This window comes from Gopherus flavomarginatus, chromosome 1 (assembly GCF_025201925.1).
Source record: "Gopherus flavomarginatus isolate rGopFla2 chromosome 1, rGopFla2.mat.asm, whole genome shotgun sequence".
Lineage (NCBI taxonomy): Eukaryota > Metazoa > Chordata > Testudines > Testudinidae > Gopherus > Gopherus flavomarginatus.
In genome coordinates, this window is record NC_066617.1 from 321151949 (window position 1) to 321170053 (window position 18105).

Here is an 18105-nt window from a genome sequence, read left to right on the forward strand (position 1 = left end):
CCTTTCTTTCTTAGCTGACAACTTCATCACAATCCATCCATCCACAATCTCACTAATTTAAACATTGGTGAATGAGTATCAACCTTCATTAGGTCAAATCGAACAGACAATCCTATCTCTATACCTTGCCTGTAGGAAAAGGTTTATACTTTGAGAAAGAAAGGAGAAGGTCAGCTGATATTTGGCTTGAAATCTGAATTTATTACTCTATGAAATTAATAGCATCCAGAAGTTGAACATATGGCATCCATATCTATGGTACTATATATGTTTGATGTCATGTTGCTGCTTAAGTTTTGGGAAATCCACTTTTTTAAAAGTTTTGCTGTGTTGTGGGCTAAACCTTTCAAAACCGAGTGAAACAGAACAGGTTTAATTTGGCCTGAATATTTATTATCCCTGGTATTTGCAGGCCCACATACAAATGCATGTTTTTCATTAGCTTTGAATTTCACACACAGCCTAATTTCATTTATTCTCATTTTATGCCCCTGCCAGACCACCGCTCTTGATAAGGAGAGGCAGGTTTTCCGATGAAGACGCAACCAGGATGTGAGGGGACGTTATAAGACTCAGCAAGCTCCACCTGAACTCAACTCTGAATCGGAAGACTATTCACCAAGTTCATCCGAGACTGTTCGCTCACCTAACTCACCCTTTTAATAAAACACTTTTGCTCAAAGTCTTGGTTTAACCCTTTGAGATTCTGAAAATCCTCCAAACCTGTGTGAAACGGTTACATCTGCTCTATCTAGCACTAATGCGCAAACGATGGAACAGAAAAGGGTGTTTACAGTATCTTTGTAATAGTAATTTCCTAACTGACTGAAATGATACTTGTGCTCTGTCTAGATTGTGACTTGCTGCTAAAATGATCCTCAAAGGGTTAAGACTATTTTGCATTTTTTTAAGATAAGAGCAATGAATGTTTTCATCAGTCATGCTAGGACCTGCAGTTTGTAATTTTAGCACATGTTAACCCTCTGAGTGCATAGTAATCTTTAACCTTGATGGCCCACACTAGGGCTTTATTGACTTATATGCACAAATCTTACCCCCATCTCCTTAGTTCTTTCCCCAGTTTTCCCAGGCCAAAACAATATCCAAATGCTACTCTATTTGAGTGTTTGCAAATAGGGGCTTTTTAAAAATCTTGTTTTAGAGCATCAGAGGGGTAGCCGTGTTAGTCTGGATCTGTAAAAGCAGCAAAGAATCCTGTGGCACCTTATAGACTAACAGACGTTTTGGAGCATGAGCTTTCGTGGGTGAATACCCACTTCTTCAGATGCATGTGCATGTGCATCTGAAGAAGTGGGTATTCACCCACGAAAGCTCATGCTCCAAAACGTCTGTTAGTCTATAAGGTGCCACAGGATTCTTTGCTGTTTTAGAGCAGCATATTCTAAACTTCTGTGATATTCTACCACAGAGGGCTGACCATTATTGGTAGGTGCCATACAAGATAAGTGGAAAATCAGCGGTAGAACTGCCTCAAAACAATCTACCTAAGGTGACATGACAATACCATCAAAATTGTTGCTTACACATTATTGGCTGCTAGCAGCTGTCGTGTAGTAGTGGCAGAGTCATGAGAAGTGGGTGAAGGGCACATTCTATAATGCTTTGTTATGTAAAGATCTAATTCTAAAACTTTCCCCTGCCACACACACAAGGACATACAGATGGGGAAGAGCAATGAGTTTCTCTGTAGCATTGGGATTTTGAAGAGGGAATACTCCTCTTAACACGATCATGTTTTTTCACAGATACACTGTGATTACTGCCAGGAGAGAGACTTTTAAAAGAGAGAGATGAAAAATCCAGCATTAAGAGAAAGAGAGTTACCCTTAAAATAGTTACATTATTTATTAATTGGGGGAAATACCTGGCAAGTTAACATTTAAGAAAAACCTTTGGGTGAAATCCTGCTGTCCTCATTGACATCAATGAGAATTTTGTCTTAGAGTGGAAAAACTAAAAACTATTCATCTAGCGGATCTGTCCTATTATATACAGAGGGAGTGTGTGTGAAAAACACACACATAGGGTGTTAAACCTCAAGTCAGTGTGATAGCATTTCATTTCATCCTTGTACAAAGAAAAGCCAATTCACAGAGAAGTTATACTTCATAAACTTTTGCTTCAAATAGGATCATTTGAATGAAAACAGTCCCATATTCACACAAAAGTGGCACTAGTTGAGTGAAAAATGGCACATTTTCAAAATTATAAATAAATATAAGACCCGAGCAGAAAATATTAACTTTGATGTTTCACATATTGGGGCTGTGCTCACAGAACTCTCAATGAAAACCATAGGACTTCTGAAGGTGAAGGTCTTGTAGGATCCATCCTATTATTGATTTGCATTCCTAAAGTATCAATCACTGGAGTTGCCAGGTGCCATCTTTTTCTGAAATCTCAAATGATTCACTGAATGTCATGTGTGTAAATAGTGTAGGTCAATTCCTTTCTCTTCTCTACTCTCTTTAGAATATGTCCATCTCTCCTTATGTCCATTGTAAGATTTTTATATTTCAAACATTTAACACATTTGGAACCAAAGAAACCTCATTTCATGAGTTTTCATTCAAGTGATGGAAAACATTGATTAGAGTTCTTTGGTTTTGATCTATCCATTTGATTGTGGAGGAGGTCCCCAATGTGTCTGCATAGCCCAATTGACTTTAGTGGGATGCTGCCCACAAGTATAAGGGTCTCAATCAGATTGAGGCCTTTATTGGCAACTGAAGCATAATTAAAAGAGGAACACCGGTTAAAGTATAAAATTAATTGTGTCCTAAGCAGAGAAGCTCAGCAGGTTTCTGGGGAACTCCATAGGGGTAATGGGATACGTAGCTACAGCACACCTAAACTTCAGAGTTTGGAGTGTGCTTCCTGGCTATTGTGCCTCCCTTGTCAAGATCAGGAGAAAGGATGGAAGAGCTGTATAGTGGCAGATCATCTGACCTGCACAACCACCCCTAAAGAGTCACTGCACAAAGAGACTTCATGGTATGGAATAATTTTGGTGTCACCCCACTGGGCAGCAGTACCAGAGCAATTGCATTACATACATGTCCTCTACTCTGGTGGAAGAGTGGGTAGGATTTGGGCCACAGTGAATCAATATTCAGGGCTAGGTCCTCAGCTTGTGTAACTCAGTGTAGCTCTATTGAAGCCAATACCGACTTACAGCAGCTTATATAGCCCCTCACATTATAATACAGCCTTCCCTTTAGAACAGATGCAATTCAATGCAAATATAAAGATATTTATATGGCAATCTAAAGTGTCCATTAATAACACGTGCTTTTTTGACTATCAGCAAAACATTGGCAGTTCCAAAGGAACAAGGACAAAATTCGTTCTTCTTAATTAAATAGAGAAGTTGGGGAAAAAAACAAGTTTGAAACAAATGCTTCATCTCATGAATGTGTAGTGTCATTTGAGATCTTCCTATCACCTTTGCTTTTGTTTTAGACTCCAGGGCTATCGTTAAAATAAGATGTTTGGCTCCATCGTACACCATATTGTATCACTTAAAACATATATAAAAATATCCCCAGCCCCTGAAATTTCCACTCATCCCTTGCAAATTTCTGATCTTTGGCTCATGTTTTACTGACATAACTCCTATAACATTTTACAGTTACATTCTTTAGGCCCCTTCAAGAATGTGCACCAAATAGTTGAATAGGGCCTTTTCACGGTTTCAAGAAAAACTATTGGAATATTTTAACGGTTTTAAAAGAGAAGGTATCCGGATTATAAAACTAAGGTTTCAAATAGTTAATGGTTGATGCTTGTTTGCCAAAGAAATACAAGGCCAAATTTTGCCTGTACTTACACCTTTGTAATCCCACTAAGTTCTTGGGTGTAACTGAGACCAGAAGGTGGGGCCCTTAGAATATCTAAACTTTAGTCAAGGAAACTGAACAGATTGGGGCTAACAGTTTCTAATATGAATACACTTAAAAATCTGATATGAGAGCACATGGCATAGTAGTCATTTTACTGTAAACCATCCAGTAGCTTAATTTTACACATTATATTGGTGCTAAACATTAAAATAAAACAAAAGAAAATATGTGTTGTATTTATAGACTGTAAATGCACCACTTCATTATTTTTTATGCATGTTGCTAACTGACTGTCTCTTCCGGTGAGTTTATCTGCAGTAAACTAACTTTATGGTAAATGCAATACTCAAATGTGATGGTGCCCTTCCCATCTTTGTGCACTTTGAATATTGTGCTGAATACATTTAGAATGTGATTTATCATGTGAAAAGGGAAATCAGCAACCCCATTAGATATAATTTTATTAGCATTTATCTACAAAAAGCTCCGGGATATTATAGTTGTACTCAGAGGGTTAACAGAAAAGCACAAGGCATGCTGATTACATTGGTGTATCCAAACTGCTTTGCTTTTTTAGCCAGTGTTTGCTAATTTTTCAGAAAATTCTTGGAAAATTTAAAGTTTAAAATAACTTAAGTGTTGTTGTTCAAGGAATTTCTATAACCAAATTAATCTTATTTTTAGTTTAACTTATCAGAGGAATAATATGTATCATTAATGCAGTGTAAGTCTGTAGTTATAACTTTTACTAATTCCACAAGTGATTCAAGATTTTTTTTTTAAGTACTTAATATAGAGCTTACAATGGTGGCATAGGTGACTGAGACTGTCTTTCTTTTTGGTAAACAAACAATATTGTAATTTCAAGAGAGTCCTAAGAACCAGCTTTTCAGTTTGATAGTGTACTAGTTAGGGAAAAGCGATCTCATTACATGCATTGTGTAAATCTTTGTAGATGAGAACTGTTCATATGAATGAACACACTTTTTTTCTTGACATTGTAGCAGAAACTGTTTACTTGTTGATGATCAACCAATACATTAATTTGCTTCAGACTGTTAGAGGGGAAAGTGAGACTCCAATCATTGAAAATGTTATTGCTTTACAGTAGCCCTCATCTAATTTAAATGTGGTGCATACTACAATAAGCAAAGCCAAACCTGTGAATAAACTACTCAAAAAGCTTGGTGGTTCTGTTTACGTGGAGTGCTTACATATAATAGTGTTGTAGCACTGAGAAGGCTTGCCAGGTGCTGTTGACATTGAAATATATATATATATGAGCTAAATTGCAATCCTTTACCCTCTCAGGCATATTTCATTTATTTCTCTCTTTTTAAAGAAAAATTGGTTCAGGGGTCGCAATGCCGCAGGTCAAGTGCATTAAATCACTGTTATTTGCTGCCCCATGGTACACATTAGCAAATGGCATCCCCTGTATTTAGTTTAGATTGTGGGCAGAGAGAGGCTTCCTAATGTTACTGCAGTGCCCTCTAGCACTGTCATGGCTAAGGCTGTGTTAGTGTTTCAATTCTAAACTCCTAATCTCAAAGGTTTTTAGTTTGATCGTAAAAATAGGCTTAGGGCGGATATGTGGCACATGATTCCTCATTCCAGAGTGATTTGTCTCCTAAAATATGAGGGAAATCGGCTTGGCCCTTTTGACATTTATGTCCTAGAAGTATGTACAAAAAAAGAGGAGCTTGCTTCGGGCCATTTTTGTGTGGGTGATTCAAAAATGGCATGGTTTTCACACGAGTTTTACACGTTTGGACTACAACATTGACAGATCAAAACTTTTGGGTGCTTCGAACCAGTAAGAAAACTGTTATTGAGAGAGAGGCTATTTCAGCAATTTTATTGCAACAAAAAAGTAATAGGTATTTCAAGTCCACATGGTAATAATGCGTATTCTCCCTGCTGTGTGCTGATGGACTGGTACAGTTTAAGGCCAGAAGGGACCACCAGGTCATCCAGTCTGACTTCCTGCATACCACAGGCAACCACCAACACCCAGCACCGTCACACTAAAGCAAACAACCAAAATTAAACTACAGTATTACAGCCCAGAGGATACTCAACTATTACATGCCACAGGCAGAGAATGGGAGGAAGCGAGGTGCACCAGTACCAGAGGTTCCTGCAATGGCAGGGAATTAAGTGTAATTTCCATTACCAATAGTGTGAGTTACTCAATGCATCAAATGTTGAATGTGGATTTTGTAGAATTTCTGTGGAGCATATGAACTCATACAACTTGATTCTCCTCTCACATTTAAGACTTGCTCCATGTAAGAAAATGGAGTTACACCAATGTAAAACAGGTATAAGCAGAAGAATTGGGCCCATTGTCACTTAAATGACAAATATCATAGTAACATCAGAACTGGATCCTCAGGAGCTCAGAACTGTGGAGGTTATCAAAAGACTTTTAAAAATTGAATATGCACACTCTGATTTGCAATAAATCCATGTACAACAGGTAACCTCACTGCTCAGGCACAAATCTGAAACAAATTTGCATTTGCCAAGGGGTGCAGTTAATCTCTCTCTCATACACACACACGTTCTTTTAGATCCCAAAACACAGCTGTCTCCTATATAAGCTAAAAGAGGACTCCTGTAGCTATTAGCAATAGTGTTAAATATGGGCTAATGGGGAGAATAGGTATTAAAAAATAATTCCATGAACATTTTTTATAAATTCCCAATTCTAGACCATACCAGTTCCGTTTGGGAAAACTAAATTTCGAAAAGGACCTTTTATGCACACATTTGTATAAATCTGTATTTATACTTGAACAGCCCATGTTTAGTATTTTTGGATTGCCATGCCAGATCAGAGGTTCATCCAGTCCTGTACTCTTTCTCTGACCAGCTGCATCGGTGGCAGGAACAAGAAACACAATAGTGGACTGTTACGGAATGATCTACCCACAGTGGAGACGTCTTCCTAACTCTGGTTAGTGACTGACTTATCATAGAACTGGAAGGGACCTCGAGAGGTCATCTAGTCCAGTCACCTGCATTCAAGGCAGGACTAAGTATTAGCTAGACCATCCCTGACAAGTGTGTGTTCAATCTGCTCTTAAAAATCCCCAACGATGGAGATTCCACAACCTCCCTTTGCCCTGAAACATGAAGGTTAATCCTTTCCAAAACAGTTTATCCTGAGCTGGATTTTGGAATTAATTTGTTTAAACACCCAACGTCTTTAAAATAATATAACCCAGTATTTGCACAGTAATAGACTGTGTGGACTATTTACAATGATTTTACAACGGACAACAGATTTTAAAGATGCTTAACTTGAATACATTTCCATATACGCTTCCTTTTTAAGACAGATGTATAACAGAAATTAGTACTCATACACAAATATATTCAGACAATGTTAGGGTCATAAGCTGATGAAAACAGTGCTTTGAGATGTCATATGTATGATGCATTATAAACGGTTTGAATGAATGGGCTTCAGGATTAGGCTCTGACATAATAAATTAGGAGCAAAGGGTGAAATGCCATCTTTAATTTGCCTTGTTGTGTTCCGGTTTAGCAACTGAAGTGGTCTATCAAGGGACCTCAGATCAATGAAAGATTATCTGCAACACATAAACACAATGGGTTGAGTGTAGAATTAAATAGCAAAGGTCTGGCCTTTCAAAAGTGTGTGATAGATTTTAATTTTCTTTAGTAAATCCCACATGCAGAAAAAGGCCATTAAATCTCTAAATTATGGATCTGAACTTTTGACAATTTGACGAAGACCGGGAATTTTAGTTTGTAGTCTCTTTGTAATTATTTTATTGTAGTTGTGCTTTACATTTAAGGTGAATACAATTCTTGAAAACTTTTGATATTTTAAAAGAAAAAAATCTGATTGAATTATGCTTTAATATGTTGAATATCTACTCTATTTATTTCCCTCAGTGAGATGTGATGCCGAGGAAGGGGAAGTCCTGAATAATTCCCAAAGGACAATTTGCCATTTACAATGATTGTTGGCATGTACTCTGTAAAATAAATAAATAAATAAATAAAAATTATTGAATCTGGTCCAAGGTTAAAGACATATCCACTATAACTTTATTTTTATGTTATTAAGGAATTAATAATAGCCTTTTATATTCTGTCTGAAAGAAATTATTAAAGGATTAGTTGAGTGTGAAATTAAATAGCACTTTTCTCATGCATGCTAAAGAGGTGTCTGAAGAACTGGTTGCATTTAAACAAGTTTCTAAATGGTTTTGATTTTGTGCAAGAGAAAAATCCCATGTTTCCTTTGAAAATACCAAATTTAGCAAGTGCTAAGCAGTTCAGAGGACAAAGGTTAATCTTTAATTTTCATGCTACTAATTAAATAACTTTCAAATGATATGTATCGATGCATAAAGCTGGAACAAAGTCAAATGGCATTTTTCAAATCCCACTGTTTATGCTAATAAATGTAGGTTAATATGGGATGAGATCTGATATGTTAACTTATGAGCTAAGCTTTTATATTGTTGCTTGTTTTTATGTAAAACATTTACTTTCAAATTATAATAAAATAGTAGAAAATTATGTACCAACCATTTTACTTAATACCTTATCTGCAGTCTGAACTTGCAATGATTTCATGTTCCTCTAACAGAATGATGCTTGGAGGTATTTCAGTTGGCAAGCAAATGGCTAAAGAGTTATATCCAGCTGCATTCCTAGGGGATTTTGCACAAGGCTTTAAAAATTAGTGATGCAACCATGTTGTAGTTTTCCCCATCTAAACCTCTGCACCAATGTGAGTCTTGATGAATATGATTAAAAAGTCAACTATTCAAAAAATTCCCACTTTACATAGTATCAGGGGGTAGCTTTGTTAGTCTGTATCCACAGAAACAACAAGGAGTCTGGTGGCACCTTAAAGACTAACAGATTTATTTGGGCTTGATTAGGGACTGGGAGTGGGCTGGCTGCCCTTACTGAATGAGGGAGGCAACCTAGTGACAGAGGATGTAGAAAAAGCTAATGTACTCAATGATTTTTTTGCCTCTGTCTTCACAAACAAGGTCAGCTCCCAGACTGCTGCACTGGGCAGCACGGTATGGGGAGAAGGTGATCAGCCCTCTGTGGAGAAAGAAGTGGTTAGGGACTATTTAGAAAAACTGGATGAGCACAAGTCCATGGGGTCAGATGTGCTGCATCCGAGGGTGCTTAAGGAGTTGGCAGATGTGATTGCAGAGCCATTGGCCATTATCTTTGAAAACTCATGGTGATCAGGGGAGGTCCTGGATGACTGGAAAAAGGCTAATGTAGTGCCCATCTTTAAAAAAGGGAAGGAGGAGGATCCGGGGAACTACAGGCCAGTCAGCCTCACCTCAGTCCCTGGAAAAATCATGGAGCGGGTCCTCAAGGAATCAATTCTGAAGCACTTCGAGGAGAGGAACATGATCAGGAACAGTCAGCATGAATTCACCAAGGGCAAGTCATGCCTGACTAACCTAATTGCCTTCTATGAGGAGATAACTGGGTCTGTGGATGAGGGGAAAGCAGTGGACATGTTATTCCTTGACTTTAGCAAAGCTTTTGATATGGTCTCCCACAGTATTCTTGCCGGCAAGTTAAAGAAGTGTGGGCTGGATGAATGGACTATAAAGTGAATAGAAAGCTGGCTAGATCATCGGGCTTAACGGGTAGTGATCAATGGCTTCATGTCTAGCTGGCAGCTGGTTTCAAGTGGAGTGCCCCAAGGGTCGGTCCTGGGGCTGGTTTTGTTCAATATCTTCATTAATGATCTGGAGGATGGCGTGGACTACACTCTCAGCAAGTTTGCAGATGACACTAAACTGGGAGGAGTGGTAGATACACTGGATGGTAGAGATAGGATACAGAGGGACCTAGACAAATTAGAGGATTGGGTCAAAAGAAACCTGATGAGGTTCAACAAGGACAAGTTCAGAGTCCTGCACTTAGGACGGAATAATCCCATTCACTCTTACAGACTAAGGACCGAATGGCTAGGAAGCAGTTCTGCAGAAAAGGACCTAGGGGTTACAGTGTACTAGAAGCTGGATATGAGTCAACAGTGTGCCTTGTTGCCAAGAAGGCTAACGGCATTTTGGGCTGTATAAGTAGGGGCATTGCCAGCAGATCGAGGGATATGATCACTCCTCTTTATTCAGTGTTGGTGAGGCCTCATCTGGAGTACTGTGTCCAGTTTTGGACCCCACGCTACAAGAAGGATGTGGAAAAATTGGAAAGAGTCCAGCGGAGGGCAACAAAAATAATTAGGGGGCTGGAGCACAGGACTTTTGAGGAGAGGCTGAGGGAACTGGGATTGTTTAGTCTGCAGAAGAGAAGAATGAGGGGGGATTTGATAGCTGTTTTCGACTACCTGAAAGGGGGTTCCAAAGAGGATGGATCTTGACTGTTCTCAATGGTAGCAAATGACAGAACAAGGAGTAATGGTCTCAAGTTGCAGTGGGGGAGGTTTAAGTTGGATATTAGGAAAAACTTTTTCACTAGGAGGGTGGTGAAGCACTGGAATGGGTTACCTAGGGAGGTGGTGGAATCTCCTTCCTTAGAGGTTTTTAAGGTCAGGCTTGACAAAGCCCTGGCTGGGATGATTTAGTTGGGAATTGGTCCTGCTTTGAGCAGGGGTTGGACTAGATGACGTCCAGAGGTCCCTTCCAACCCTGATATTCTGTGATTCTATTACAAAAGCAGCTTTGCCTCTCCTGGAATTGACACCTCCACATCTATTATTGGGAGTGGACTACATCCACCCTGATCGAATTGGCCCTGTCAACACTAGTTCTCCACTTGTGAGGTAACTCCCTTCCCTTCATGTGTCATTATATAATGTCTGCATCTGTAATTTTCAGTCCATGCATCTGAAGAAGTGGTGTTTTACCCATGAAAACTTATGCCCAAATAAATCTGTTAGTCTTTAAGGTGCCACCAGGCGCCTTGCCACTTTATATATAAACTTTCCAGCACAGGAGGTTAGTTTGGATAAGCATATAGAAATCAAATATAACCATGGACTTAACTGCCTTTCCTCTACGGCCCTTCAACATTATACATACCAATTGTCATGAGAAGCGTGAATACTGTTTTACTATAAAACCTTGCCAATTCCTATCAGTGACTGAATTTTTGAGAATGAGCATGTGAAGGAAGACACACAATGAAAGACCAAAGTCCAATGCATCACAAAATTTACTTTCCTTTGTTCTGATAATTGGTTTAGTTTTAATGTAATATTCAGAGTTATCAGTAAATGTACAGGAATGTAAATCATAAAAATGAGGAAGTCTTAGAAATATGAGACCTCACATAGGCTCTCTGATTACCTTTGCTGAAAGGTAGAGAAAGTGGTACACCAATGAAAGTGCATGAATTGTCCAGTCTCTCCACTGTTAGTTTCTATTTTACAGCAAGTTTATAGAAGGATTTCATATGAGGCAGATAAAGAACTGCAAATCTAAGAAGTAGTGTTTAAGTCTTCTAATATGCAATGTTACTTTTTTATAGAACTTGTAATTTTACAATCTTACAATAGCGACATACACCTCTGAAGCTGTAAGTGCCCTGTTTTGACTCCTCCTTATAAAAAGAATGTGTTCTCTCTCAATATTTCTACATCTTCAAGCTCTTCTGTTTAGTACCAACGTTATGTACGCTACTGTGAATGTTCTGTTCTTTCAATTGCTATTCATTATGTTGGGGTCTTTCAAAACAGAGATTATTTCCAAGTGAGATATTGAAGGAAGAAGATTCCCATACTGGAAAAAATTACAGTATCTGAGCATAGAACTATTGCAGGAACTTGATATGTGACCATTCACATTTCAACTAGGGCTGTCAAGCGGTTAAAAAAATTAATCATGCGATTAATCGCACTGTTAAAGAATAATAGAATACTATGTATTTAAATATTTTTGGATGTTTTCTACATTTTCAAATATACTGATTTCAATTACCACACAGAATACAAAGTGTACAGTGCTCACTTTATATTATTATTTTTGATTTACAAATATTTGCACAGTAAAAAACAAAAAAAATAGTATTTTTCAATTCACCTAATAAAAATAATGTGCAATCTCTTTATCATGAAAGTTGAACTTACAAATGTAGAAGGTGACATTGTAAATAAGAAGCAGGCAGGTAGGGTTGAGTGCTGTAGCTATCTTTAGAAATCTCACATTGGTACCTTCTTTGCATTTTGTCAAATCTGAAGTGAAAGTGTTCTTAAAACAAACATGTACAGGGTCATCATCCAAGACTGTTATAACATGAAATATATGGCAGAATGTGGGTAAAACAAGGAAGGAGACATACAATTCTCTCCCAAGGAGTTCAGTCACAAATTAAATTAACAAATTTAACTTTTTTAAATGAGCATCATCAGCATGGAAGCATGTCCTCTGGAATGGTAAGCGAAGCATGAAGGGGCATACGAATGTTTAGCTTTTCTGGCACATAATTTCCTTGCAATGTCGGCTACAGAAGTGCCATCTAAATGCCTGTTCTCACTTTCAGGTAACATTGTAAATAAGAAGCAGGCCGCATTATGTCCCATAAATGTAAACAAATGTGTTTGTTTTACTGACTGACTGAACAAGAAGTAGGACTGAGTGGGCTTGTAGACACTAAAGTTTTACATTGTTTTGGGTTTTTTGAGTGCAGTTATGTAAAAAAAAAATCTACATTTGTAAGTTGCACTTTCATGATAAAGATATTGCAATACAGTACTTGTATGAGGTGATTTGAAAAACACTATCATTTTTACAGTGCAAATATTTGTAATATAAAGTGAGCACTGTACACTTTGTATTCTGTGTTGTAATTGAAATCAATATATTTGAAAATGTAGAAAAGCATCCAAAATATTTAATAAATTTCAATTGGTATTCTATTGTTTAACAGAGCAATTAATCACGATTATTTTTCTTAATAGCAATTACTTTTTTTGAATTAATCACGTGAGTTAACTGCGATTAATTGGCAGCCCTAATTTAAACATCATATGTACTCAATAGAATGATGGAAGGGTCACTGAAATGTGTGGTGAGAAAATGCCGTGTTCTCACATGGCTTTAGGATGGTTTGGGATTTTGCAGCGTTTCCAAAGTTTTTTTTAAAAAATGTAAGGCGTAGGCACACAGATTGGTCCTCAGGCCATGTGTCTCCAAGCAGTTACATGACATACCTTTATTATTTGATTCTATTTAATCTACATAAAGCTAAATCTGTCCCTTTTCCTTGGCATGACAACACATAACTGCAAAATGATGGGTGGTCATTTTAAAGGTTAGGATCAACACTGGGTCCTCTTGCAGCCCTTTTGTACTGTCATAGGAAGTTAGACTCTCAGCACTTGAATTCTCAGCACCAATACCTAACTACTTGGTATCAGAGGTCATTTTTATTCCATTAGTCTTGACATGTGCTCAAAAAGACTTATCTTAAAGTATATTTATTTCAGAAGATACTATGCTCTAAAAATTATCATCTTTAATTATGAGAACTAAAAAAACATAGACATCTCTGTTCCTGGACTACTCAAGTCATCCCACGAAGAGAGAAATCACTTTTTCTTTTCTGAATTGTTAGTTCTGTGAACAGATAAATCCATTGACCCTGAAAATAGATCTCCTTTTACTCTTGGCCACATCCATATTCCCACCTTTCTCAGTAAATGAAATGAAAGTCAGAATTAATGTGCCACCAGCGAGTTCTCATTATTTCCTCAGAATTACCTATTCATTTATCAGATTATCCTGCTTAAGTAATGAATTTGACAGTCTTGGTTCCTTGTTAAGAATATGAAATATCGCCTAACTTTGAATAGGTGATATTAATTTAAGGCCTAAACCAATGAAGACATCTTAACCAATATTTTTTTTTAAAAGGGAGCCCTACAACAAAGGTTCTAAATCCTTGTCTAGTCCTTGAAGTCAGTGGGCCTATCCAGGGTCAATTGCAGGATCAGGCCCAAAGCAGTCTGCTTTTAACGTGCTTCACATCCTATAGCTCTCAGTAACTTCAGTGGAAGCTGAATATGTCCAATTTTAGGTTCCCATTTGTTAAAAACTGGGCCTTTATTTTTATTTTTCACATAAAGTGAATTTATTTGCACATTTTGATGTCCATAGTTGCCAATAAATCAAATAGTCTATACAGGGAGAAATTTCATGAGAGATGTTATGTAGACCGACATAATTAAGAGAAGATTAGAGACAACAGGTTAACATAAGAACATAACATAAGAACGGCCATACCGGGTCAGACCAAAGGTCCATCTAGCCCAGTATCTGTCTACCGACAGTGACCAATGCCAGGTGTCCCAGAGGGAGTGAACCTAACAGGCAATGATCAAGTGATCTCTCTCTTGCCATCCATCTCCGTCCTCTGACAAACAGAGGCTAGGGACACCATTCCTTACCCATTCTGGCTAATAGACATTTATGGACTTAACTACCATGAATTTATCCAGTTCTCTTTTAAACACTGTTATAGTCCTAGTCTTCACAACCTCCTCAGGTAAGGAGTTCCACAAGTTGACAGTGCGCTGCATAAAGAACTTCCTTTCATTTGATTTAAATCTGCTACCTCTTACATCTAGATAGATGTAATTAGATTTTAACAAACAGTTATATTTTTCTGTGTATTTTACAAAAGGCAAAATTAATGCAGACAGAATTATGATTTCCTTTGATTATTTTTTCCAGAGAAAGCATTCCCATACCTTTGTGTATAATGTATATATTAATTTAACATTGCTGGGTCTTCCATGCCACTGCAGCAATGATTTAAGCTATTAAGGAGGTGAGTGGGTCAATTAGCATTTGGTAACTAACGAGTGAAGTACAGGAGATAAATGTATTTTTTTGTCAGGTTTACTAGATCAGATCTGACTTCAGAAAAGTGTGGTTAATAGTATGTTGCCCGACATTTAATTCAGCCAAGATGGAGGACTAGGGGTACAGGGAACTGAGGGAGTAGTGGATCTTGAGGACAAAATGGATTCAGAAGACCAGATGGGGTTGGCTGCATTGAGAGTATAGCCTATGCTTTCACAACGTGGCTCTCTGTTGTTGTCTTCCTGCCTCAAGTAGCTGGAGAGAGGTTTGAATCTACTTCTGGCTCAAAGTTGACGAATTTCTGTCTTCAGCTCAAGCAGTAGAGACTCATAGTGTTAGAGTCAGAGGTTCCAGCTTTGATTCCTATGCCAACAACTCGTCAAGAGTTGTTGTTTGCAAGAGCAAGGCCAAAGGTGAAGTTGAGTGGAGCAGGGAAAGAATGGAGACATAAAAAAAGAGAGTGCTGATAAAAATGGAGAGTGGGCAGCAGTGTTCTGTCTAATTTTTAACGTCCAGATGCAGAATGAATTTTGTTATGTACAACAATATGGAGATGATGTGGGGGTGGGGCTGAGGTGTTCAGAGTGTGGGAGGGGGCTCAGGGATGAGGCAGAGAGTTGGGGTGCGGAGGGGGCTCTGGGATGGGGCCAGGGATGAGGAGTTTGGGGTGCAGGCTTCCCTGGGGCTGCGGTGGGTAGAGAGGACTGCCGCCAGCTCTCTCTCGCTGCAGCAGCTTGGGGCTGCGGGAGAAGCACCTCTCCCGGGCCACAGCAGTTCTGGCGGGGCTCCTCTCCCTGGCAGCTCCAGCAGACCTGGGCTGCGAGAGGGGTGCCTCTCCCTGCCTGTGCGGCCCTTGATAGCCTGCTGTGCAGCCACACAGTTTACAGGGAATTCAGGTGAGGAGAGAGATTTGGAGAAAGAAAAGAGCATGGGACAATGGAACACCAAATAGGAAAGAAACTGAGGGAATGAGAAAGTTCCTAACTCAACATTTGGGAAAGGGAGAGGGAAGGGAAAAAATGGCAAGAACAAAAGAAGGGGCATGAAAGGATTGTAGGAATTAAAAAAATCCAAATAAAAACACTGAAATGAACAGTGAGAAGATTAATTCAATGAAAAAGTGAAAACAGGAGCTTATCTTTAAAAGGGTGAGAACAGAGTTAAAAGGTAAATAATAATGTGAATCATTGTGTAGAAATGTTGAGGAAAATATAGAGAACCAAAGGAACAATGATGATGATTTCATATTTATTATACTGAATATAGCTAATCATCATTTTGATCACAGAATGGTGGTACTGAAAGACTTGCCAACTAAGTAATCTAAGTAAAATAGATAAAGGTGCTTCTCTATCTGCAGTATGCTCTTAGTCTTTACACTAGAAACACTGCAAATACTTTAGGACCCACTCCTGCATTGAAACTGACACAAGTGGGACCCATGTGTGTCCAGAAAGCCTGGGTAAGCACAGGAGTCTGCTGCTGGGATTGCATTGCAGGATCGGGGCCTTAGTTATATAAGGTAATTAGCAAGAATGAGTCACATCACTGTAGTATAACTTGTGAAAAGAGGCACCATTATTTTATATACCCTGAAAAACTAGAGTCACATGTTGGACACACATTGTCTATTTTGTCACAATATCTGCCTATGATCAAGTCTCCCTGTTGATCTCATCTCTTCAAATTACTTCCCCTATGTAAGCAGAGTCAGAATGAGCTCTACCCTGATATCTGGTTTTGAGTTGTGGAAAAGAACTTCAGGGGCTGATCTCGTTTGCATGGGCTCACCCACCCTGCCTAGCATAATGGGACTGCTTGCCCAAATGGTCACTTTGGCTACTGTGAGATCCCCAGTCTTTGTTATTGGGGCAGCAGTAACACAGTGTTGTTATGCTGGTTATGTGAATCAAAGACAGTAGAACTGTACTTGGCATTTTATGATGGAGGGACTTGCCCTCAACTAAGTAGCACTCGCTAGGCAAGGGACATGGGTTCCAAAGCCTGCTGAACTAAGAAGTTAGAGATAAGTATGCACACTTGTTAGCATGCATATTTTCTGAGGGCCAGAAATACCACTTTGATCCCTGCTTTCTCCACTGTGCAATAACAGAGCTAATTATGACTCTATTAGGAGTCTTGTTACATGCTGTAGTGCTGACATCATTGGTACCTAGGTGTAAGCTTTACACCTACTTTAAGCTAGTGGTTCTGAATATGCTAGCACCCCCACACACACTAACAGCTGAAATCACTGAGAATGGAGTGCTGTGTTAAGTGGAAAGGCCTGAAGACATATTGGTGAGGGACTAGCAAGGTGGCTGGCGGAGAGGAGCAGCCAGCAGGACAGCTGGCAGAGAGGTGCAGCTGGCAGTAAAGACTGCAGCTGAACCCCACGGAGAGGCATGGCAATCGGCTGTCGACCTGAGTAGCGGAGCATGTAAGATGCCCCCATACCTCCCCCCACTTCCACTCAGGCTGGGAGGTAAACTTTGTAGATGAACTTCTGAACTCTGGGGTTGCACTGACCAAGGACAGAAACTGTGGGTGGGGTGACTGTTGGGTTGCTGTACTTAAGACCCTGAGGGGAAAAGGACACTGCCAAACTTACTTGGGGAAGTAGGTTTTTGCTCATGGTTTGTTATGAATCCTGTTTGTGGTGTTTCCCCAACATAATGCCGTATTGTTTTCCTCCTTTATTAAAAGACTTTTGCTACACTCAGACTCTGTGCTTGCGAGAGGGGAAGTATTGCCTCTGAGCGGCTCCCAGAGGGGTGATATGTAATTGTCCCAGGTCACTGGGTGGGGGCTTGAGCCGGTTTTGCATTGCGTTATTGAAACAGAACCCCTAGATAGTGAACCCAGCCTTTGTTGCTGCCAACTCTAATGGGAAGAAGAAAATTGTACATGATTCTCTGCCCCCACCAACTGCAACTGCCCACTTTGCATGTCTGTGTGTATAGGAAGGACAGAAGAAGAAGAATGTTTCACTGGTTAGAGTGTCAGCCAGGAGTTGGGGGCCCTTGGTCAATTCCCTCCTCTGCGACAGCCTTCCTCTGTGACCTTGGACAAGTCACTCAGCTTCTGTGTCTCAGTTTCCCACTTATAAAATGGGAATGATTGGGAAGTACTATCAAGAGTTTTGAGAAAAGCAATAACTATATACGGTGAGGCACTTACATACTAGGGTAATGGCAGCTTGTAGGCACAACACACCCTGCATCTTGGCCAGGGTTTAGACTAGATGACTCTTGTGGACTGTTCTAACCCTGTGGCCTCTGTGCAGGTTCACCAGCTGGCCCTGGAAAAATAAACGTGTTCAAGGACAGATCTCTTTATATCCCTTCTTCAAGGCTGGCTTTATTTCCAAAATGCAAACCTCAAACCAGACCAAC

The 18105-nt window shown here is 39.3% G+C and overlaps 1 protein-coding gene across 2 annotated transcripts in view; it reads left to right on the top strand.

Moving 5' to 3' along the window:
- DCLK1 (doublecortin like kinase 1) overlaps window positions 1-1296 on the top strand; it is a 350858-nt gene extending 349562 nt beyond the window's left edge. For both annotated transcript variants that reach the window (XM_050937227.1, XM_050937228.1), the window contains one exon: window positions 499-1296. In XM_050937227.1, the coding sequence (XP_050793184.1) occupies window positions 499-556 (58 nt within the window). In that variant the 3' untranslated portion in view covers window positions 557-1296. The remainder of the gene's footprint in view (window positions 1-498) is intronic.
- The last annotated feature ends 16809 nt before the right edge of the window (window positions 1297-18105 follow it).